Below are 22,320 nucleotides of genomic sequence, written 5' to 3' on the forward strand. Positions count from 1 at the left end.
AAAATTGTCTGGCACAATGCCTGTGCTTATACCACTGGCTTGAAGTGCAACTAGTAAGATTTCCACGACAGAAAGAGAAGAAGCTGTGATGCCAAGGTGATCAGTTAGTGCAAACAGCAACACCACGGGGCTCCTTTTGTGCAAATATTGGGGCTTTGCATTTTTATTAACGTTTTTTTTTTCCTCCTCACATGGTTTACAGCCATTCAAAGTTTATAATCTACAGAAATTGAAACAGAACACAAACAAAAATATATCCTTAACAACTTTTGAAAGTCAAATATTAATTAACAGTTCTATTCTACCTGTAGCTGCAAGAGTCCACCCCCCTCTTTCCTTCCTGTAGGGACAAGCAAAAGCCAGTCACGGGGACAGCCGCAGCCTGTTGTGCCGGGGCTGTGTGGACCGGGCCTCCAGCCGCTGTCACGCAGGGGGGGTTTGGCTGTACAGAGGCTCCATCTGGAATGACAGTATCGTGGACAGAGACTTGGACACATGTAACAAATCAGACACACACAGGGATCCGTTGTGCAGTCACATCTAAAACTCGGCCTCCTTACTGGGTCCAGGGCCAAGACAGACGCCTGGTTATTTTCTGCAATGCTGTTTCCCTTCTGTTTAGCTGGTAGTCAAGAGGAGCAGGGTCTGGAGTGTGAGCCCTTTGGAGGGGGACTGAAAGACCTCCCCTCCTTTAGTTGCTTTGCTGGTGCGGGGCCGGCAGGTGCTGCCTTCCCCGGGAAGTGGGCTTAGGGCATACCTGGTGCATCGGTGGCAGGCGGCCGGGCTCTACCTGGAACAGTCTGTTAGTCTGGAGGGTAAAGGCAACGCCTCTGTTAGCAGGGATACGCTTGGTCACTTATCATCTCCATTTGGCACAGGAGAGCACAGGGCCAACGCAATCGGGGAGGGGGGGCTTTTCCCACGAGAACACGGACTCGGCTCACAGAGCGAAAGGTTTCGTGTCCCAACAGGTACCAGCACCTACCTGTGAGTGTGGGAGGGGGGGACATACCGGGAGCCAGGCATTCAGGCAGCGGGAGCACAGCCTGGCAGCGAGCACAGGCATGCGGCCATCCTGCCTTGGGACATGGCGTGACAAGTCCAGCCATCAGCCTTGGGGTCAAGAACTAGAGCCACTAACTAAAACGGACCTGAGCTGGCCGGGCACGGCTAACCCAGCAGCAACTGCTTTGTGAGAAAGAAAAAACGAAGCACTTCTGCCTTCAGTAGTGAGGGCCACGGAGGCTTTCCTCCTCCTGTCCCTCTGCGCTGGTTTCCAGGCTGGGTGACCGTCCAGCTGCTGCACAGAGCGCTCGCCTCCAGCAGCCTGGCTGGCACCGCGGCAGGGCCATGTGCTGCCATTTGCCCAGTGCCCAGGGCAGCGGGGAAGGCCAAGGAGGGATACAGAAACCTCCCCGTTCTCGTGGCCACGGCAGGAACGCTGGTGCCCCGGCAGGCTCTGCCACAGGGTGCAGCCCGCGTCGGCAACCCTTGCGGCAGTGCTGGGCTGGCAGGGGCGTGCGCGCCTCACTACGGCAGAGATACGGGTGTACAGAAATGGCAGGGACTCTGTTCCCTGCCCGCCAGGGCTCGTTGGGGACATTGTGGGATCCACGTGCCCTGACGGGACCCCGTCGGTGCCAGAGCACAGACCTGGGGTCAGCCTGTGGCGGAGGAAGCAGACCTGCCTGGCTGACCGTCCCTCAAGCCTGCCATGGATCGAGACCAGCACAGCACCTCTCGCTCCAGCCTTGTGTGATGGGTTACCCCAAAACGCTACTTGGAGGCGAGATACAGCAAGGGAAGTAACCGCCATGCTACACGCACACAGGCAAAGCACAGGATAAGGGCTGTAGAGGGGACTGGCCTGAAAGCACCCAGAAGAGGTGTGGCGAGGAGGAAGCAGCACCCTGCTCCTCTGCTCTCACGGTCGCAGGTTTGCTCAGGCCGGAGCAGGATCCAGGCACAGGGTCCAACATTTGCGCAGGCAGGAAGCCAAAGCAGAGCTGGTCGTCACCGTCACCGCGGAGGGAAGCCCGTGACCTCCCAGCCTCTGAAGCGAGCTGGTGCTGCACATGCAGGCGTGGGGCAAGGGAGCTGGGCAGCAAAACAGGCACTCGTCGGATGCTGCAGGCTTCGAGCTGGGCGAGACGAGGGGTGCCTGGTAGGAGTGAGCAGGCAGAAAGGAGTCCAGGAGAAAACTAGCCAAGGGGGAAGCCTGTGTCCACAGCCCTTGTCAGTCACTACCTCTTCCGTTGAACAAATATACATAAAAACAATTCTTGAACACAAGAAGGGACATAAAACACGACTACTTTACAGAGAGGCACGGTGCCTGGGTGGGACCGGGCCACTGGTACGCGATTGTACAGGAGCTGCAGGCGGCACCGTCCTGGGTCCGGGCCGGTCTCCCTGGGGGGCTGCGATCCAGTCCGTGTCCCCCAGCAGGGAGTTGGGAGTGTTTGCAGCTGGTGCCTTCTCCCCGCAGGCTACACGTCCGTGGAGAAGTAAAGTGTGTTGCGTTTCAGCTCAGTGAAGGAGATGGGAGGATGCTGCAGGTAGTAGAGAAGGACCTGGACCTGTAGCAGGCAAATGGGGGTTGTTAGGCCAAAAAGGGGCAGAGCTGCCATGTCCCAGCTTGTCCCTGTGCAGCCACATCCAGCAAAGAGGGACAAACCTACCCAGACAGGCAGGTAAAGCCGCTCCCCGCCCCAGGGCTGCTGGCACGGACTGCGGCCCCACACTGCCAGCAGGGCTCTTACCTGGGCCATCACATCGTGGGACCAGATGTCGGAGGCCAGGGTGAGATGTCCCTTGCTCTCCCCCTCTGAGGGTCTCAGCAGTGTTGGCCCGAAGACCGTGGCCAGGTTGTGGAGAGACATTTTGTTGATGGGCTCCTTTTCAGCTACCCTGCAGGGTACGGGGAGAGAGGGAGCGTGAGCGGGGCAGCCACGGGGCGATGCGGGGGGCAAGTGCTGACCTCCCTTCTCCCAGCCCCGGCGCGGCACCTCCGGCTTGCCATTGCCCTTCACAGCCCCCAGCAAACCCAGGTGCAGGGCAGGGAGCTCTGCCCCCTTCACGGCCTCCGCTGGAGCCGCCGGGCCTGGCCGGGAGCCCCGGGTGTGATGTGGCAGCGACCAAGCCCTTGCTTGCTTATGTGCTGCGGAGCCTCCACCCTTCCCGAGCCCCGGCAGGGTACGGGGAGCTCTGCACCAACCCGTGTGTCCCTGCACCCACTCCCCCCAAGGCTCCCTACCCCTCCGACCCCGCGGGACCCCAGCCAGCCCGCACCGAGGGAACCAGGGCCACAACATTGCCATGTTAGGAGGCGGCTGTGCTCCCCGGCACAGGCTGCTCGGTTGAGCCCCGGCCAGGGGAGCAGATGTGGGAACTGGCTGTGCCCGGTTCTCAGGATGGAAATGGATTTTTCCTTCTCCACCCCCCAGCATCAATCACTTTTTCTGTTTGGTTTTAGCCAAACCAGAGAAAAAAAAAAAAACACTTCATGATGCAAGTAACATGAGCCGTGAGCCCCGGTCCCAAACTTGCGGCCAGCTCTGGCCAGGCTCTGCGTGCTGCACCGCTGCCCTGCCCACAGCCCCGGGCCCTCCATGGGTTTCGGGGCCCCAGTGAGCCCCAGAACCGCCCATCCCCAGGTTTGCATGGGGGCCAAGATAAAGCCCGGCAAACCATGCATTGCTGCACTCGCCCCAGGATGAGCGATGCAGGGTGTCACCTGCAGCTTTGGGACACGTCCGCAGAGCTGACCGTCTCTGGGTCTTGGCCACCCACTGCAGACAAGTTACAGGGATTATTGCACCTTGTTTTGCAGGGGCTACTGCTGGACTAGTGGGAAGGGACGCAGCACTCACTTTTCCCGCTAAGGGGGACACTGCACCGCTCCCAATTGATTCCCCGTCCTGCGCCGAGGCCAGCTGCTCCCCGTGGAGAGCTCGTCCAACCAGCTGCACGCCGGCTGCGGCAGCCAAGAGCCACATCTTGCCAGAGGACGCGTGCTCCCTGCAGAGCTGACCCGCGTGAGCGGCCTCGCGCCGCGCAGTCCCCGCTGGCACCGTGGCCGGTGGCCCTGGGGTACTGGTGGCTGCTCTGTGGGGCAGAATGGCTCCAGGATCCCTCCAGGGCCCACAGAGAGGAGCCGTGGGAAGCCAACACCAGCCGAAGGGACTCACCGCGTGCTGGGTCCCAGCCTGAAGAGGCTGCAGCCTGGCCAGGACCCCGGCGAACGCGCCGGAGCAGGGGCAGGTGGGACACAGCGGGGGCTGCACCCTCTCGGAGGGGCTGGAGGAGGAAAGGGGCACTCTGCCGCCTGCCCAACACCGAGCCGCCGTTGCTGGTCCCGGCTGCCGCCCGCAGCCCCCGCCTGCACCAGCACGGCACCATCTGCCTCCAGTTTGGGATCAGCCTGTGGCCACGCAGGCACCACGGGAAGCAAACAGCAGCTCTAACTCTGCTCACGTCCCATCCCCATGGCAAAGTGACAACACAGACCCGTCCTGCACCTCCCGCCTGTGCCGGGCAGCCCTCCGGGAGCCGCTGCTTGCCCTGCTCAGCGGGCCAAGCCGAGCCGTTACCTTTTCAAGTGCTCTAGCAGGAAGAGGAAGGTGATGAGGTTGGGGTCAGGCAGCGAGCGGAGAAGGTGCATCATGCAGTTCTCCTTGGCAGCAGGATCCGAGAGGGCTGGAGACAAGGAGGGAGAGGGCTCAGGACAGGGGCTGGTGACATCTTGTGCAGCAGCGGGACCCACCATGGCCGGACGCCTCCCTGCAGCCGCTGTACGAGCGGCCAGCCCTGCCCCGCAGGGCTCTGCCTGCGCCCCGGGGAGCAGCACCACGAGCCCCAAGCTGGCCTGGAGCCAGCAAGGACAGCCAGGACCTAGCGGGCCGAGCTGGGAAGGACCCTCGGGAGTCTCCCATCCTGGAGCAGGCAATGCCAAACAGCCACGCTTGGGCACTGACCCCTTCCCCATCCCCCAGCCCTTACCGATCCCCTCCATGAAGGCGGGGTAGAGTCTGTCAGTGAGGAGGGGCTCAGGCAGCTCGCGGAAGTACAGCTTCAGCGTGCCGGCGATGGCGTTGATGTCCATGTCACTCAGCATGACCAAGATGTCCTTGTTATCTGTTCAGAGAGCACCCACATGTGACACCTCCTGCGCCTCCTTCCCCTCTGGGTCTCAACCCCCCGCGTCACCCCAGCTATCCGGGCAGGCTGCCGGCCGGAGGGCAGGGACAGCATCGCCGGGTCCACGGCCCCGTTTAACCAGGCTGGGGCTGGGAAGAGCCAAGTGGTTCCCGCCTGGCCGGGCAACAGGACATGGAACAATTTGCAAATCAATTTGCAGCCTTGCCCTGAGTCAGTGTCTCCCAGGAGCCGGCCAGGCGCGGCGGCAGCTCAGAGACACCAAGGCACAAACAAGGCTGGGACCTCTGGGCGTTTGCTTTCCCAGCTACACCCTCCTCCTCACCCCCAGACCCTTCCTGGGCACACCGGCCCATTTTGCACACGTGCAGTGCAATAACCAGACCCCGGGCTTGCAGGGCAGGGGACTGGGGGAGGTCTCGGTGCCTGTGAACCCTCCCAGGGGAACGTAACGTGAAGGGTGGCCGTCCCCCAGGACACTCACTTGCATCGAAGACAGCCTTCAACGCCTGGATGTCAGTAGCAACGCCAGAGATCCTGTAGATACCGACCTCTTCGATGCCCCTCTTCTCCACCTCCTCGATGCACTGGCGCACGATGTAAGGCACCTTGGAGCGCTCGCGCCTGGCTCGGAAAGCAGAGGCGTGAGCAGAAATTCCCGGGGGACCCTGCCGTGGCCAGCCCAGCCCTGCAAACCCTGGGCCAGGGGCAGGATGGGCCTGCTGGGTGGAAGGGATGGGGCTGGCGAAGGAACGGGCAAGCTCCCAGCAAAGAGCAAAAGCTGAGCTCTCCTGGTGTTGGTGGGAGCAAGGGGACATGCTGCAAGGATGGAGCAGGTCCCCCGAGTCCCCCAGCCTCAAACCCACGGGGACCGGCGCAGATCAGCCCCCCCAGCCCCGCACGTACTTTGTCACGACGCTGATTTTGACCCCGAAAACACCAGTCTGCTTTTTGGACGGGGTCCTCTTCAGGCTCATGTCTCTGCTCGTGAACTTCATGGAGAACTCCACCTTGATCTGCGGGAGACAGGGGATGAGTCCCAGCAGCCCAGCCCTGGCCCGTCACCTCTGCGTTGCATGAGGGCACGGCGCAGCCCCGGGGAAGGGGCTGCCATCAAAGCGAGGGGCTGCGTGTCCCCGCGGCTCCGCTTACCCCGTTCATCTCAATCACGTCCATGTGCCAGTTCTTCGTCTGCACGGCCTGCGGGTCCAGCTGCGGGGAGAGATGGTGTGTGAGCTCCGCGGGGACGCAGCCCCATGCCAGCCCTGCTGCCACCCCAGCCCGGCGGCCCCTGAAGCCCCCGACCCGCAGACGGTGTCAGGCACGGGACATGCTCTTCCCTGGCAACGTGCTGCCCATGGCAGGAGGATGGAGAGGGGAAGGTCTGGGGTCCCTCTGGCCGTGCCCTGAAGCCGGGTGGGCTCAGCCTTCCCACCCGGTCCCCGCCCGAGCCCCCACAAGGCAGCGCTTTAACCCACACCCAAGCAGCAAGAAATTTCCAAGAAATCAGGATTATTTCTGGCAGCAGATTGATGAAACAGAACTAGGGCAGCGTTTTCCGTGCAGAAAAACAACGTCTCCCCATAGCCAAGGCTATTTATAACCCCTGGGAATGACGGGCTCCGCTATTTCTGGCTTTGGGGCTAGCGGGGGACTCAGTGACGCTGTCCCGGCACCCGCTTGCCGCAGCAAGGTGCTGGCGTTCCCAAGGCCCTGGCACGTGCCGCGGCGGGCGCCGGGCCCCAGGGCTGGGCAGAGGTGGGTGCAGTTGCCTTTCGGGGTTTTTCGGTCCCCAGGTGGTGGTATCGATCCAGCCCCATCGATCCCTGTAATGCACGGGGCGGGCAGCGGGGCAGAGCCCGGCACTAATGTCCCCTTGGGGAAGGGGATGGGATGCAGGAGCCGGTGGGGGCTGGCGGGGGCTCCCAGGGCCGCGTGTGCGCAGCTGCCAGGCGAGGCTCGCGCCAAGCGTGCGCGGTCACTCCTCAAGGACACAGGGGTTTCCTAAAGCTGCTGGCTTGGGAGATGCTCTGGGCAAGCAAAGATATCCAGAGCCGCTGCTCCAGCCATGGAGCTGCCGTTCCCCTGCCCCAGCTTCTGGCTGCCCATGAAACCACCGCACATCATGATGGGGGGTACACTGGGGTCCCTCGTGTCCCTCTTGCACCCTTGTCCCTGTCCGCTCCCGAGGACAGGCTCGAGTTGCCCTGGCTCTCGGCACAGACCCAGCACCATGGCATCGCCCCACGCCCAGCCCCGTGCCACGGTGAGCCTGCGCAGCTCCTCGGCGGCCACGGTGCCGCAGGAAACGCTGCGGTCTCCAGCACAGCCCGAAACGCTGCAGTCTCCAGCACGGCCCAGGAATGGCTCCTGATGTGGAGCCCTCCCCGGCGCTCCTGCCCCAGCCCCGTCAGTCCTGCGGCTGCTGGGAATGGCAGCAGGGGGGGCCGGAGGAGGAGGAGGAAGAGAGAGGCTGCAGCTGCCCTGGGCTCCCATGGGGCCCTGCAGCAGGTTTGGACGCCAGGATCACGAGACTGCAGCCAGACCACCGCCAACCCCAGCCCTGCCGCTCCAACTCCCCCGTGTTCCCTCCCCAGCGCCGGATCCCCCCTCAGTGCTGCCAAGCACCCACCACAGCCGACACCAACCCAACGCCGCCTCTCCCACGGGGCTTTCACCCCTTTTCCCCGCACAGCCATGTCCCGCTCGTGGCAGCATCCAACCCTGCAAGCCCCAGGCAGCAGCAGCAAAGCCCTTTGCCCCCCGACCGAGTCGGGAGCCGTGGGCCTCCCCGCTCTGCAGCGCGAGTTTAATTGCAACCACCACATACGTCTTCCCCATCCCCATCCCCGTCCCCCGGGTCCCCCCGGCTCCGATGGCCCTGGCAGCTCACATCTGGAAGGGCTTTAGCAGGGCTCTGAACAAAGTGTTAATAAAAGCCAGGTTGGCTGCCGCCAGCGCCATGGACCTTACCCCGAGCATGCTGCTTTCCCGCAGCCGCTTGCCCCCAGTCGGGCAGAATCGTCCCCAAACAGGTCCCGCAGCAGACAGCACGGCCCCAAATCTGGGCTAGTTCAGCTGGCACCACCGGCCTAAGCTCCCCTGCAGCTGGGACAGGTCCCCGTGCACCCACGGGGCACCGGCTGTGGCCTGGCCCCAGCGCTCCTCCTGGCACCCGCGCAGCAGGCAGCACCGCCACGCTGCCCGCTCCCTGCAGCAAAGCCGCGGCCGACGCTTCATCTCCAGGCGTGGGAGGACGGACGGGAGCATCCACCCACAGTGCCAGAGGCAGCTCCTGCCCACGCGGTGCCGGCAAACACCCCGTCTCAGCTGCCACCACCATCTCCTTCTCCTCCAAAGGAGCTGCCTTGCTCCAGCACGGCGCGGGGATGTCCCAGGCCGGTGGGGAACTGCTGGCCTGGGAGCCCCGGGGAACGGCCTCCCTGCCAGGGTGGCACAAGTGACACGGTGACATGCTGCTCTTCCAGACATCGGCTCCTCTTCAGCAGCTCGGTGCTCAGCCGGCTCCAAACACCAGCCTGTGCCCAGGGAAATGGCTCAGCCGAGTCACCGGTGCCTCGCCGGGCTGCTCCCTCCTGCGCCGCAGGGGACTCTCGGCAGTGGCGCAGCCTCCATGCACGGGCTGGCATCCACCACAGTGCCGCGCTCCTCCACGGCGAGGTGAAACACCTCCTGGTCCTGGCTGCAGGCATGTGCCATCATCCCATTTTCCCAAATTATCCAAAGGTGTTTCCTCGTAGGACAAAGCCCCTGGTCGCAGAGGAAAAGGCGGCAGCGTGGCAGGCGATGAGCATCCCAGCAGCCCTGCAGAGCTGCGTGCGTCCTGGGGAGGCTCCGGTCGCAGAGGGCCCCCCCAATCCTGCTGGTCCTTGCCTCCCGCACGGAGGGAGGCCTGCTGCTTGTCCCACGCATGGGGCGACTGGACTCAAGGGGACGAGGCCACATCCTGGGCTTTTGTCCTCAAGGCACCTTCGAGCCATGCAGCGTGGATACAGCTCCTGCGCCGGCAGCAGCAGCTGAGACAGACCCAGGCAGCGCCGGGTCCCCGGGGCTCCCAGGTGAGGAACTGGGACGGCTCCAAACCCTCGCGGCAGCTCTCCAGGGCCCTGAGCACCGGGATGCTGCGGTAGGGTAGGGGCTGCCAGGCTGGGCACGTCCCTTCCTCGCACCTCACGCCCATGAGGTCACCCAACCATCAGCCCGGGGTGAAGCCATCGGGAGCAAACCGGTGACTCAGCCGGTGAAGCCATCTCCGTCATGGTCCTGGGGAGCGGGATCCTGGGGGAGCTGCTACAACCAGGGTCGCTTGCCATCAGCACAGCGCCCACAGCCACCCCAGCCTGGCCTCCTGCAGCTGCTCCGGCTCCTCCGGGCAGGAGATGTCCCCACCAGACCCCCGTGCCGGCAGCTCCCTCCCCAGGGAACAGGCGGCCCCTGAGTGGCTCCGTGCCGTGGGGGCAGAGTGGTCCCCGCACCAGCAAACACTGCCGGTGGCAAAGCACAGCCCCCAAAAAAGCAGCGATTCACAGCCCTGTCTGAGAGCGACCCGAGAAGCAGCAGGCACCCACAGCACGCCGGGGCCGCATCCTGCCCCTGCAGCCCCAGTGCTCCCAGGTGGCAGCAGGCAGAGAAGCCGGTGGCCACCGTGGGGACGCGTGGGGCTGGGAAACAAAACCCCCTCATGTTTTGACCCAGCAACAGCCAGCGGCAGCCGCTGGGCAGCCTCCCCGCACAGCCCCTGCTGCCCCTTAATCCCCGCTGCGGGAGCGGCAGCAGCACAGAATTGAGGTTAATGCCGCTGCGTCACAGGCGGCCCCGCTGCCGCGCCGGCAGCCCCACCGCCGAGCAGACCTCAGCCCCGCTGCTGCCAAACCGAACCCCCACATGCCCAGGCAGCTCCTGCCCGCGGCCACAGCCAAGCCCCGAGCCAGCAGCTCCCCGTGCAGGGGGACCCCGCAGAGGGAAACCCCCGGAGCCACCCCATGAGACTGTGGGGGCTCTGGGACAGCCTGTGACGGTGCTGTCCCCCTCCCTTGTCACCTCCGTTGCCCACCCCTGCCCTCCGTCCTCCCACAAAGATGGGCAGCCCTGGCTAATGGGGCTGCAACACGGCTGCGAGCTCAGGGGAGCCTGGACGGACCCAGCGAGGGGGGTTGCAAACCAAGCAGCACCCTGGTGAGAGGGGGTACGCAGGTGAGCCCCAAGGCTGGGCTGGGGAGCTCCCCCGCATCCGCAGGACCCCCCAGCACAAACGGCTCAGCCCCCCCCGGGCCCCCAGCGCACAGAGGGAGAGGGAAGGAGGGAAATGAGCACCCCGCAGGCTGCTAACTGCTTCTCAGAGCTCCCAAAGCACCCAAACAGCCTCCCCGCTCCACGCACGGACCCACAGCCCTCTCCCCACAAGCAACGCAGCCCCCCCATAACAGAGCCCCCTGCACCCCACAAAGCCACCAGCCAAAAAGCCACAGCCACCACACACAGCAGAGCCCGGCGACATGGCAAAGCCATCCCAGAGCCCATTTGGTGCCTGCCACTGTCCCCCCGAGCCGTCCCCCCCCGCGCACCCCGAGAGGCACCTTCTGCCGGAGCAGCTTGCTGCGCACCCTGCCCCAGAGGCGGGCGCCCGTGTTGGGGGGACGCTTCCCCTCGGGCTCCTCCACGCCGCGCTCCGGCCGCTCGCCCACGGGGCCGGGGTTGCCATCCGGCTGCACCAGCACCTCCGTCATCGCGACAACCGCTTCGGCTCCGGGAGGCGAGACGAGGGTGGCCAGCAGGGCCCGGTGGGGTGACCGGGGTTCAGGTTAGGACAGCACCCGCATTCCTTCTGCTCCGGGCTGGAGGTCAGCGGCGGCCGGGGTGGCGGGGGCCGGCGAGGGGAGCCCGGCTGGGGCGGCGGGGCGGCGAGCGGGCAGGGCTCATCTTCAGGGTGTGAGCCAGGCTGGCGAGAGGCGGCTCGGCAGCCCCAAAAGCCTCCCTCCCCCTGCGAGGAAGTGACTCAAAGGCAGCCCCCCCCCGGCGGCCCCCACGCGTTTAACTCTCGCCCTGCCGCCCGCCGCTGCTCGGGAAGGCTGGAGGGGCTGCCCGGCCTCCCCGCCGCCGTTATCCGCTTCCCTGCGCCATCGGCAGCCGCGGCCCCAGGAGGCATCGCCGCTGTCGGCCGCAGCATCCCCGGCTCCGCAGAGGAGCCAGGCTGGCCCTCCTGGTCTCGGCAAGGGGCACGGGGATGGGACTTTTGGGGGTTCCTGTCAGGCCTAGGGACAGGCGAGGAACCCCCCGCGCCCCCCCCAGCCTGCCCTGGCCCTTGTCAGCCCCATTGGCAGGGGGTGATGTGGTGGGGCAGGGCTGCAGGGCAGGAGGATGGGGTGCAGGCAGGGCTCTGCCCTGCGCCCCAGCCCTGGAAGGGTCCCTGCCTGCCTGCCCGCCGCTTTCTCCTGACAGGCAGGGACATGGCGAGGTGCAGGATGGGGGGGGGGACTTGCACTGCCTCCAGGTCCAGCCCTCAGCAGCCCCCTGAGTTCACATGGGTCACCCTGTGGGTCCCTGCAGGTCCAGGGAGCCCCGACACCAGAAATCTCCCCCTCCGGAGCCTCCGCCAGCCCAGTGCGAGGGGGACAGACGGACAGGCAGCTATTCCCTGCGGGTACGGCAGGCACCGTGCCCATGACAACACAGGCTCCACTTCAACAGCCGCATCCCCCCGTGCATCAAATGGGGGCTGGGTAAGGGGCTGCTCCATGCCGCCCCGTCCCCCCAGCATCACCCCAATACCCCCTTCATGCACCCGTTGCCTGTCTCCCTGCCCACCCCAGGGGCCAGATCCAGCCTCTCCTCTCTGCAATGTGGACACAAGCACCCGCAGCCTGCTCTGCCTATGCCCAGCGCCTGTCCGCCAGCCCACCGCGGCACCGGGCACCCCTGCCAGCACCCACCAGACACAGCCCTGCGTGAAGCAGCCCAGCTGCTGGGAGCAACTGGGACAGATCAGAGCAGGGCTGAGCCCTGCAGTGCCGGGGACACGAACCCCCCATGGGGACACAAGCCCCCCCCAGCACCTCTACTCCAACCACAGCACGTCCCAGCCTTGGCAACCACATGCAAAATGGGGTTAACAACAACAAAACAGGGTTAATGCCAACCGGGAGCCGCAGCAGAGCCGTCCCCATCAGCCACGGGTGCGGGGTAGGGGTCCAAGGCTCGCTGCGCCGCAGACCCCTCGGGGCTCATTGCCAGGATGCTTGAGAGGAGGCTGGTGCCAACCCCGGCCCCTCCGTGGACCCAACCACGTCCCCTGGGCTGGCAGGACATGGCTTCCACCCGTGGCACCTCTGCAGCCTCAGGAGGCCCCCGCTGCTCCCCGCAGAGGGGCTGCAGCGTCCCCCTCACACGCTGACCCGCTGTCGCCAGCCCGTGATGCCGCTAAGCTGCTTTCGTGGCCGACCCACGTGCCTGGGCCGTCAGATTAGAGCTGGGCAGCGGGCACGCAGGGGGGGTTCAGCCATCCTGGCAGCCCCTACACACACCGTGGGCATTTGCTGAGCTGCTGACCCCAGCGCTCCCAGTGTTTCCCACTCCTGCTGCTAACTGGAACCAGCAGCAGCTCACAACGAGCCCAGGGGTTGGCCGGGGTAAGGACCATCCGGGGCAGCATCGCTGCCTCAACAGCTCAGGGCGGAGGGCGAGGGGGCAGCGCTGGGGCTTGGCCACAACCCACAGCCCCACGAGCAGCACGGCCCATCCTGCCCATCGCCGCGCTGCCCCGTCCCTGCCACCTGCCCCTCTCCCAGGGCAGGGCCGAGCTGTGGCTCTGGGTGACAGCGGGACAGCCCCAACCCTGACGCCGCTCCATCCAGCCGGGTCCTCCTTGGGATAAGCAGGCCCGGGGCCTCCTCTCCCTCCCTTTCTTTCCCCAGGACTTTTGCATGGCGGGGACGAGCTGTGCTGTCCCCGTCCCGACCCCCGCGTCTCCCAGCGTGACTCATGTTTGTTGACCCAGGCTATTTCCGAAAGCGCAGCTGGGCTGATCCCCACGGGGCACCGAGCCCCGTCCCTGCCCCAGCCCTCCCGCTTGGCCCAGTGCCACCCCTACGCCACCGTTCCCCCACAGAGGGGGCAACAGACGGGTGATTTGGGGCGTGAACAAGCCGCTGGCGAAGCCGAGCCCCCATCTCCCATCCTGCACCCGGTGCGGTGCTGTCCCCCCCCCCAGCATCCCCTTCCCAGCAGCATTTCCATGCTGCTCCCTGCTCCCCGGGGACCTGCCCTCAGCCGCTTTCCCACGGAGCAGGCGGCTGCGCCGGGCCCTTTGAAGTGGCCTTGGGTCGAGGGCTGTGTCCTGGGTGTGACGCTGTCCCCAGCACAGGGGGGAACGCAGCCGGACTTGGGGTCCCCGCCAGGAAAACACAGGGGCACCCCCATCCCGAACCATCCCCGCTGTCCTGGGTCTCCCTGCAGCCTGGCCAAGGCAGGTGCTGGGGGGATGCGGGGCCTGGGGGTTGCCTGTCCCCCCCCTCCATCTTCCAGGTCCTGCTCACCTGGGAGCATCTCAGGGCAGCCCAGGCCTCCATCCTCCCTGCCTGGCAACCGCCAATCAGAGGCGGCTGAGCCGTTGCCCTGGAAACCCCCGTTGCCATAACAGCGGCTGATGGAGGCGCAGGGGAGGCAGATGGTGGCAGAGGGGACAGCCACGGCTGGCAGGGAGGGACGGGGGGCTGCACGCTCAGAGCCCTCCCTGGGGCGGGTGCAGACCCCCTCCCCGCAGCCCCCCGGGGCCGCAGCACAGAGGGTGGCAGAACAGAAACGCTTCCAGCCCAGCTGGGGCTGGACACACATCTGGGGGGGTGGCTGCTGGCTTTGCCACCTCCAGAGGACCCCCTCTCACTTTGTCCCACCTTCTCCTGCAGCCGCCGCACCCCAGGACCATCACTCACACGCCTGATGCCCCCCCACCTCGCCACCTTCAACCCCGAGCCACAATCCCTGTACTCCGCTCCCAAAAGCGGAGCTGCCTGCCCATGCTGCCAGGCGTCTCCCATCACAGGCATCACCCCAGGGCAACCCTCCCAGCCCAGGCGCTGGCCCCAAGAGGTCCAACATTGGGTGAGAAGATGCCCAAAAGCCCCAGCGCGTACCTGGATCTGCCCCTTGCCCATGATCTTGTCCACAATTTCGTTGTTGTCCTTGTTGAGCTTGGTTTTGTCGTAGCACTTCTCATAGCAGAGGATGCGCAGGGACTGGGAGCCCTCCAGCTCAATCTCAAACTCCTGGGGCGCAGAGGGAGGGTGGCTCAGCCCCAGCACCCCAGAGCAGCTTCAAAACTGGGACTGGAAGGGAAAAGGGGGGGGACACAGTCCCCTCCCTGCATCCCACCCTCCTCTCACCTCGTTCCACTGCGGCTCGGTGGTGTCTCGAAAAACCCTGGTCTTGGCTTTGCTGACGAAGTAGCCGAAGGAGTCCACCTCCAGCGTGCAGTAAAGGTCTGGGGGAGCAGACACCGCTCAGCGCCTGAGGAAGGTCCCCACCGGCTCCCGGGGGACCGCTGCGGGCACAGCGGGGCCACACGCTGGACCCCAGCTCTCCCACTGGCACTGGCCCCTCCGAGCAAGGGTGGGCACCCACACTTACTGGCAGACTGCTTGAAGCCCTTGGCGGAGTGGACGATGACGTGCAGGAACCCGTAGAGCCCGGGGGACTCGTCATCTGCGGTGGGGAGAGCGGAGGCTGCGTCAGGGCTCAGCTCCCACCTCCCGGGGCCAGCGTGCGGGCTGGCCGTCCCCGAGGCAGCCTTTGCCATAGTGGGCGCTGGGTGCCTGCGGTGACACCCCAATGTCCCCAACCCCAAGGTCTGAAAGAGGACACATATCCCCCGCTGCCGATCATCCCTGCCGGACATCCTGAGCTCTCCTGCTGCTGGACAGCCCTGGGGAAGGTTCCCAGTAGGGCTGGCTGGATCTCACCTTGGGGACACCCTCGTCCTGCCCAGCCCAAGGGGGTGCTGGAGAGACCCCAAAAGCAGCCCCATGCTGCAGCCAGGATTGCTCTGCCTGGGAGCCCGACTCTGCTCCGGCAGTGCCACCTGGTGGGTAGCTGTCCCCCTGCGCAGCCAGGGTCCCCAAGCAGGGACCCCGCTCCAGCTGAGGGACCCCACAGTTCCTCCCTGGCATCATCTAGAGGCAAAGGGGGACCCACCAGCCCAGTGGACCTCACCGTCCTTATTGCTGGTGACCGGGATGTTGTGGACGGTGCGTAGCTTGAAACAGGATCCCGTGAGCACCTGCAGTTCCACCGAGCTCAGGACAAAGGCCTGGAGGTCTGGAAGAGGACAGGAGAGGAGCTTCAGAGGGATGCAGCCAGTGCTGGCCTAGAGACCAAGCAGGCTGTGACCCTGCGGGACCTCCTCATGGTCCCTGGGGGGACCAGGAGCCCCAAGAGGGCCTTGGCAGCCCCAAACTTACCCTTTTTCTGCAGTTTCTGAATGGCCTCCCTCCACTCGGACCTCTCGTAGTCGGACGACAGCAGGAAGAGGTAGCTCTGCAAGAGAGAGCGCCATGCGGCAGGCTGTGCGCAGCCAGGGCTGAGCCCGACCCCCAGCCCACCCTCCTCACCTTCCCGTTGCGGTTGTGGATGCGGAAGGGGATGGCGGGTGAGTTGAGGAGCAGCCAGAATTCGTTCTCAAACATCTTCTTCTTGAGGCGCTCGATGGCCCGACTTTGCCCCTTGTTGGCTTTCTGCAGGCGGGGAGTGGACAGGACCTTTCGCAGGTGCCCCGGCCCCCCCATGTCCCATCCCTGATCCCAGGGGAAGGCACCCACCCCGGCAGCAGGTCTCACGCCCTCCCTGACCACCCACACTCTCCTCTCACCTCCTTCTGCACTTCGCTCTTGATGGCCGAGATCTTCATCTTCATGTCCTCCAGCTCGTGGTCGGGGATGACGTGGACCTGCGGGCAGTGCTCCGACTCCTCCGGCGAGGGGAACACCAGGTCGGCCAGGGGCACGTACCACTTGCAGTCGTACTGCTGGTGCTTCCTGCGGCCGGGGAGCGGGCGCTGAGTGACGCCTGACCCCGCTCCTGGCACATCCCTCTGCCCACCGAGGACGAGGGGGTTGTGACACATTTCCCCCGTGCCCAGCACCCTCCTTACCCCACTGCCGTCTTCTTCAGCTTGGCACAGAGCAGCACGTCGGTGAAGAGGAAGACGTGCCGCAGCTTCCGCGAGCCCTCCGACAGCTCCACCAAGAAGCCATCCTTGACAAGCTGCCGGGTCTGCGGGGCAGCAGGGCTGACGTGAGAGCGGGCAGGGAGCAAAGGCCAACAAGCCACAGGGGACGGATGCTCCTGTCCCTCTCCATGGCTAAATCAACAGGGGTATGGGAAGGTCCATGTCCTCTGGGTGCTATTTTGGGTCCCATACTCTCAGCAGGGTGCCAGCAAGCAGCAAGAACCAGGTAGAGCCCTAACCTTGCACCCAGGACTGCGTCTAGAGGAAACCCTCCATCTCCTGGCCAAGCACCATGGAGCTCCTCAGGGTGGAGACACCAGCCAGGGGCTGGCAGAGGGCTCAGCCCTCACCCTGTGCCCAGGCACTGCCCTCCCCGCTGCCTCACCTCGCCCTTGGGGGTGGTGACCGCTGTCCTCCGGGGATCGATATCTTCATTGATGCTGGAGAGGAAGTTCTGCGAGATGCGGAGGGCATCCTGGAGCAGCGGGTAGTCGGGGTGGTCAGCCGGGGTGTGCTTGAGGAGGTCCTGGAAGGGGACGGGCATGGGTGAGCAGCCCAAGGGCAGTGCCCTCCATGAGCCACCCACCCCAGGGACCCCGGCAGTGCTCCCCATGGCTGCGGGTCCCCAGGAGCAACGGGGCACGGCTGCAGCCCCCCCACCCGGCGAGGCTGTCCCAGCCCCAGCACCCGAGGGAGCACAGCCTGCCCCGGCAGAGCCCCCCACCCCAGGACTGCTGTCACACTCACGTGCAGGACGAGGGTGCTCCGTGTCACCCGGTCGATGGGTTTGTACAGCAGCGCTGTGGGGAGAGAGGAGGCGTCAGGAGCCACCCACCGCCAGGACCCCCCCACTACCAGGACCCCGGCCCCTCTCCCACCCACGAGAGCCAGCGCCGCACCCCTCGGGGGCAAGGAGGGGAGACCAGATGCCCAGAGACCCCCAGGTCTGCACGGAGCCCTGGGCGAGCATCTGGGGGCCGTTCTGCAGGGAGCCAGCGGGAGCTGGACCATCACATTACTGCCCAGGGCGGTGGTGAGCCAGGCTCCATGCCGCAGCCCCGTGCCCTGCTGCGCCAGGGGCAGGAGAAACCACGGCCGGGCTGGTGTGCGGAGCAAGGGCAGTGCCCAGGGCTGGCAGCTGCCTGAGGTGCACCTTGATTTCGGGGCTGCACCTGCGGAGTTTCGCCAGCGGGGCCCTGGGACGGGGCGTGATGGGGACACCGACGCAGACACCATGTCCTCCTCCCCTCTGCTGCCACAGGTCACGGGTGGCAAAGCCAGAGGGGCCGTCGCAAACACCGCTCTGTCCCGACTGCCGCCAGCTGCGGGACATCCCCACTGCAACCGTGCCAGCGCATCCCCCTCCGGGGTGAAGGACCTCCCCGGGCACGGCGCGGGCACCGGCACCCCCAGCTCGCCATGCGGTGACTGTGGAGCGGAAGAGCCGCTCGTCACCCCCAGCAGCCGGCAGCTTTTTCAGTTTCCCTTTCGGCTCAGTGGCGGGTCCCGTCCCCGCCTGCCCTCGCGGGGCTCTGTCACCCCACAAGACACCCCATATCCCCCTGTCCTGGGCGGCCCGGGGTGCAAGGGGAACCCAGCCTGCCCCGTCAGCAGCAAAACCCCCACCTACAGAGACCCCAGGGACCGAGGCATTGTCCCAAGGCCCCTGCCCCGTGTCCCCTCCCTGCAGCCCCCCGTCCCTCCACGTGCAGCTCCATCCGGGACAGGGGGGCCAAGCTGCCCCACACACGGGGCACAGACCCCCGCTTTCTCTTGCTGTGCACCCTCCCGGTGGGAAACTGGCCCCGGAGGCTCTTCAGAGGCACGTTTCACCCCAAGCAGCCGGACCCTCCTCCTCCTCCCCGGCTCTTTGGGCAGGCGAAGGCACAGAGCACACCCACGGTGCTGCTCCCCGCACCCGTCCGCTCGCATGTCTCTCTGGGCTGCTTACACCCAGGCCGATGCCTCTGGGTTTTCCCTTCGCTTCGGACCACTTCCCCAAACTGCCAGGGCCAAGCGGGGCCGGGCTTCGGGCTGGGGGAGAGGAGGGAAAGGTGCCACCCACCCCACCCTGTGCTGTGAGCCATGGGGGGGTCCCATCCCATTTCCCCCGGAGGGTGCTGCCTCGTGGTGCCTGATCCTGAGAGAGGGACCCCCTGTCCCAGCGAGCAGGGGGTGTCTGCTGGGGAGGTGGGGACATGGGGCTGGACCCCAAACCGGAGGCTGCATCCCCCACGACTCTGTGCCAGCGGGTAAAACCAGAGCCCCGCTCCCTGCGGCAGCCAGCGATGGGATGGAGGAGGTAGGCAGGGTGTCCCCCGCTTTCTCCACCCCGGACCCACGGGGGGGATGGACCCTCATCGCTACAGGCACATGCAAAGCACCAGGCTGTCCCGGCACAAGGCTCCTCGCCGTCCCAGGACCCCCACGCGGGCAGCATGGGGCCAGGCACCAGCAGGCAGGGATGCCCGGTGCCTCCCCTCCCCAGCTGTGGAGAGAACGGCATTCCAGCCCCACGATGCTCACAGCCTCCGGCGAGCAAACGGGGACCCCTCCCCATCACCCTCCCCGCGGCACAGCCCAGGCAGAGGGGGTCCCCCCGCCCGCCCCAGCCCCTCGCCGTCCCGGCACCGGCACGAGTCCCTGCCCGGCGGGGAAGGCGAGCGCGTGGCCGCGTGTGCCGGAGCCAAGATGATTCAATAGAGCCTGGAACAAAGACGCTCCCAACTTCAGGCTGCAGAGCACGACGCAGCCTCCACCCCCCAGCAAGGACAGCCAGCCCCAGACCAGCGTCCCCACGGCATCGCTCCCCGCCGGCACCCAAATCCAGAGCCGCACCCCTCCCACCTCACCGTAGGTGCAGTTACAGCAGAGCCGGACGACGACGAGGATTTCCATGGCAGCCCCGTCTCCGCGCAGCCATCTCTGCCGCCCCGCGGCAGCTCAGCCCGGCTGCGGCACGGCATCGGCCCCTCAGCACGGCTCTCGGCGCAGCCGGCGGGCGGGGAGGAGGGGGTGGGCAGGGGGTGGGGGGCTGCTGCACGCCCCCAGCATCCTAAAGAGCCGCGTTCCCCCCATCCTTGCCAGCTCCACACACGGGAACACAAAGGGCTCCACTCGCGGGAGCCGCTCAGTAATTCATCCGCACGGGTCCCGCGCGCAGACAAAAGGCTGCATCCCCCTCCCCACACCCGCGCCTGCCGTACCCTCCATGGTGACGGACGTGTGGCTCTCCTTCGAGTCCTTGGGGCCCTTCACCTTCAGCTCCTGGGGGGGGAAAGGCTCATCAGAGCAGCCCACGGGGGGCTGGGGTGGGGGGGAAGGTCATTGCTCAAGGTCATGGGGTGCCCCCCACCCTTCCTGCACCCTGATATCTCCCCCCAGCCCCAGCCTGGCCACGCTGGAGGCAACACATGGGTGCTGGGGTGGAGGCGTGGACTGTACGGGATGCTGCCTGGCTGGGAACAGCTCTGGCTGCACCCACCAGCTGGGACGTGGTGGACCCACAGGGCAGCCCCCACGCGCCCCATGAGTCTCCCTGGAGCACGGCACCCACAGCTGGCGTGGGGAGGTCCCACCGAGCTGAACAGCCCTGCTGTGGGGGGGCTGGAGGGAGCGGGGAGCCAGGCTGTGGCCATGGAGGTCTCTGTTCTATAGGGGAGCCAGGCATGGAGATGCAGCCAGCAGGAGATGAGCCACAGGTGCCCAGCACCCAGCACCCACACTCACTGGATGGGGTGAGTGGGTGCAGGCTGCCCCGGCATCCCAGAAATGATGGCAGCGAGAGCTGAGCCTGATCTGAGCTTGCACAAGATGGGGGGCAAACCCCCCCAACACCCAGAGGCCATGATCCCCCGGCACAGCCGCCGATGGCCCTACCCCAGGGACAGTCCCCAAGAGTCCCCAGGGCAGGGAGGGCATCTCCACGGAGCACACGCAGTCGGCTCAGCCACGGGGACAGCGTTCTCTGCCCTGCACCGGGACAGCCCACCCATGGCAGCCCCGTCCCCCCGCCACAGCCCCGGTCCGGTTTACCTCCGAGATCTTCTGGAACTGGTAGTTGCTCTGGCTGCACTTCTCCGCGGTCTCCAGCGCGACTTTGTAGTTATCCACAAAGGCCTTGTAGACCCCCAGCTGGCTGGCCTGCAGGGAGGGGGGTTAGCCGGGCACCCGGCGGGATGCTGAAGCCCCCCCAGAGCGCGAGGGGCCAGGCAGCTGCCGAGGGGACACTGCCCAGAGCTGTCCCCTCCCGGCAGACCACAGCCAGCTGGGGGGCTGCACGCTTGGCCCCGCAAGGAAAGCCATCGCCCGGGGCAGAACGGTGGGGCTCCGGCCCAGCCCTGTGCCCCCACAAACCTCTGAAATCCAGCGGAAAGCCAACGGGCACCTGCACAGCGGAGGCTGAAGCTACAGCTGCTTCCAGGCACCCTTCGACCTGCCCTCTCCTCCTCCCCTCCCCGGCACGGCCATGGCACCCACGGGCACAGCCTGTGCTCCCATCACAAGTCCGAAGCAGCAGCGGCAGGACCCGGAGCGTGACCCCGGGGAGCCACCGCCGCAGCGCCTGCAGGCAGCCGGGGGCGAAAAGGCAGCGACCCCTTGCCTCTCCCCAGAGAATCACCCGCACGCCCGGGCTCCTGCCAGCCCCACGGCAAAGCCACACCAAGCCAAAACCCCGCCACGGTTGCACCCAGGACCTGCCAGCTGTGGGCATCCCCGCTGCAGCAAGGGCACGGAGGCTGCACTAACTCCCATCCCGGGATGGGAGAGCTTGGGCAGGGAGCAGCGGCTGCTGCGGGGAGGGATGCAACAAGTCCCACGGCCACCGGCAAGCGTGTGGCAGGGCGTGAGCTGAGCCACGCCATGGGCCCGAGCCCCGCGGCACGGTGCTCCATCTCCCCAGCCCTCTTCCTCTTCCAAGCAGAGCAAGCCCCAGGGAAGGTGCGTACCAGCTTCTGGAAGAGGTGGCCCATGGTGACGTTGCTGTCCCACTGCTGCACCTTCGGGCACAGGCTGTCATAGAACTCCTTGTGGATCTCATAGATGTCCTGAATCTTGTAGAAAATGGTCTCGATCTGCTGGAGGGTGAGGACAGGCTGCGACGTAGTGGCTGTGGCCTTCAGCGGCTTCATAGGCTGCCGAAGAAGAAGGGAGAGCGTTTGAGATGAAGGCTGGGAGGAGAAGCGACCCCAAGACTCCTCCAGCCCCACACCGCAGCTCGTGGCAGCCCAGACCCACACCCCGCAGGCAGCCCTGCCACCGCACCGCGGGCAGCGATGGCCGCCTCCTCCGCGGCCATGCTAACGCTGTTGGCGCAGGTGCCCAGGGATGCTGGGGACAAGGGGGATCTGAGCCGGCAGGGAGGGCTGCCAGGGACGGGTCCTGGCTGGCAGCTGGACCGAGGGGCCGCTCCCGGCTCGTGCATCCCCGCAGACTTCCCCATCCCTGGCAGCGGGCACCCCCGTGTTGTGCAACAGCGTCTCCGCCATGAGGGCCAGCGAGTCCGCAAGAGGAAGCTGGGCTATAAATACCTCCCCGCCAGGCACGCTGGCCGTGGAGGGAGGCGAGACGGGGGTGGCCGGACCACAGCAAGGCTGGCTCTGGTGTGGCTCCTGAGCTTTACTCCCGCCCAGGTAGCACCGCCAGACCTGCCCAGGGGAGGCTGTCCAGGAAGAAATTACCCCATCCACCCACCCACCCACCCACCCACCCACCCCTGCTGGGGGGCGTCCCTGGAGGGGGTGCCCGGCCTGGGGGCTGTGCTCACCAACAAGAGGGCCTCCAGCTGGTTGATGTAGATCTCCTCGCTCGCCAGGAAACCGGAGAGCACCAGCTTCCGCATCTCCAGGCCTTTGCCAGCATCTCGCTCGCCCTGTCCAAAACAGCAAGGAACGCGGCTGAGCCAGCAACCGGCACAGGAGGAA

The 22,320-nt window shown here is 66.0% G+C and overlaps 1 protein-coding gene across 3 annotated transcripts in view; it reads right to left on the reverse strand.

Annotated features, from left to right (window-relative positions):
• Nucleotides 1-138: 138 nt before the first annotated feature.
• The window catches only part of ABR (ABR activator of RhoGEF and GTPase), a 32,134-nt gene continuing 9,952 nt past the window's right edge, over nt 139-22,320 (reverse strand). For 2 of the 3 annotated variants that reach the window (XM_075168602.1, XM_075168603.1), the window contains 21 exons: nt 22,164-22,268; nt 21,346-21,531; nt 20,432-20,539; nt 19,603-19,663; nt 17,144-17,196; nt 16,782-16,922; nt 16,319-16,440; nt 16,037-16,202; nt 15,780-15,902; nt 15,630-15,705; nt 15,382-15,486; nt 14,800-14,874; nt 14,556-14,653; nt 14,307-14,438; nt 6,310-6,369; nt 6,064-6,173; nt 5,642-5,781; nt 5,002-5,136; nt 4,593-4,698; nt 2,763-2,910; nt 139-2,579 (listed from right to left, as the gene is read on the reverse strand). In XM_075168602.1, coding sequence (XP_075024703.1) covers nt 2,490-2,579; nt 2,763-2,910; nt 4,593-4,698; nt 5,002-5,136; nt 5,642-5,781; nt 6,064-6,173; nt 6,310-6,369; nt 14,307-14,438; nt 14,556-14,653; nt 14,800-14,874; nt 15,382-15,486; nt 15,630-15,705; nt 15,780-15,902; nt 16,037-16,202; nt 16,319-16,440; nt 16,782-16,922; nt 17,144-17,196; nt 19,603-19,663; nt 20,432-20,539; nt 21,346-21,531; nt 22,164-22,268 — 2,340 coding nt within the window. In that variant the 3' untranslated portion in view covers nt 139-2,489. Of the gene's footprint in view, nt 2,580-2,762; nt 2,911-4,592; nt 4,699-5,001; nt 5,137-5,641; nt 5,782-6,063; nt 6,174-6,309; nt 6,370-10,754; nt 10,905-14,306; nt 14,439-14,555; nt 14,654-14,799; nt 14,875-15,381; nt 15,487-15,629; nt 15,706-15,779; nt 15,903-16,036; nt 16,203-16,318; nt 16,441-16,781; nt 16,923-17,143; nt 17,197-19,602; nt 19,664-20,431; nt 20,540-21,345; nt 21,532-22,163; nt 22,269-22,320 lie in introns of those variants that run through there. The other variant, XM_075168604.1, reaches the window with a different exon arrangement.

This window comes from Calonectris borealis, chromosome 19, assembly GCF_964195595.1.
Source record: "Calonectris borealis chromosome 19, bCalBor7.hap1.2, whole genome shotgun sequence".
In the NCBI taxonomy this organism is placed as follows: Eukaryota; Metazoa; Chordata; class Aves; order Procellariiformes; family Procellariidae; genus Calonectris; species Calonectris borealis.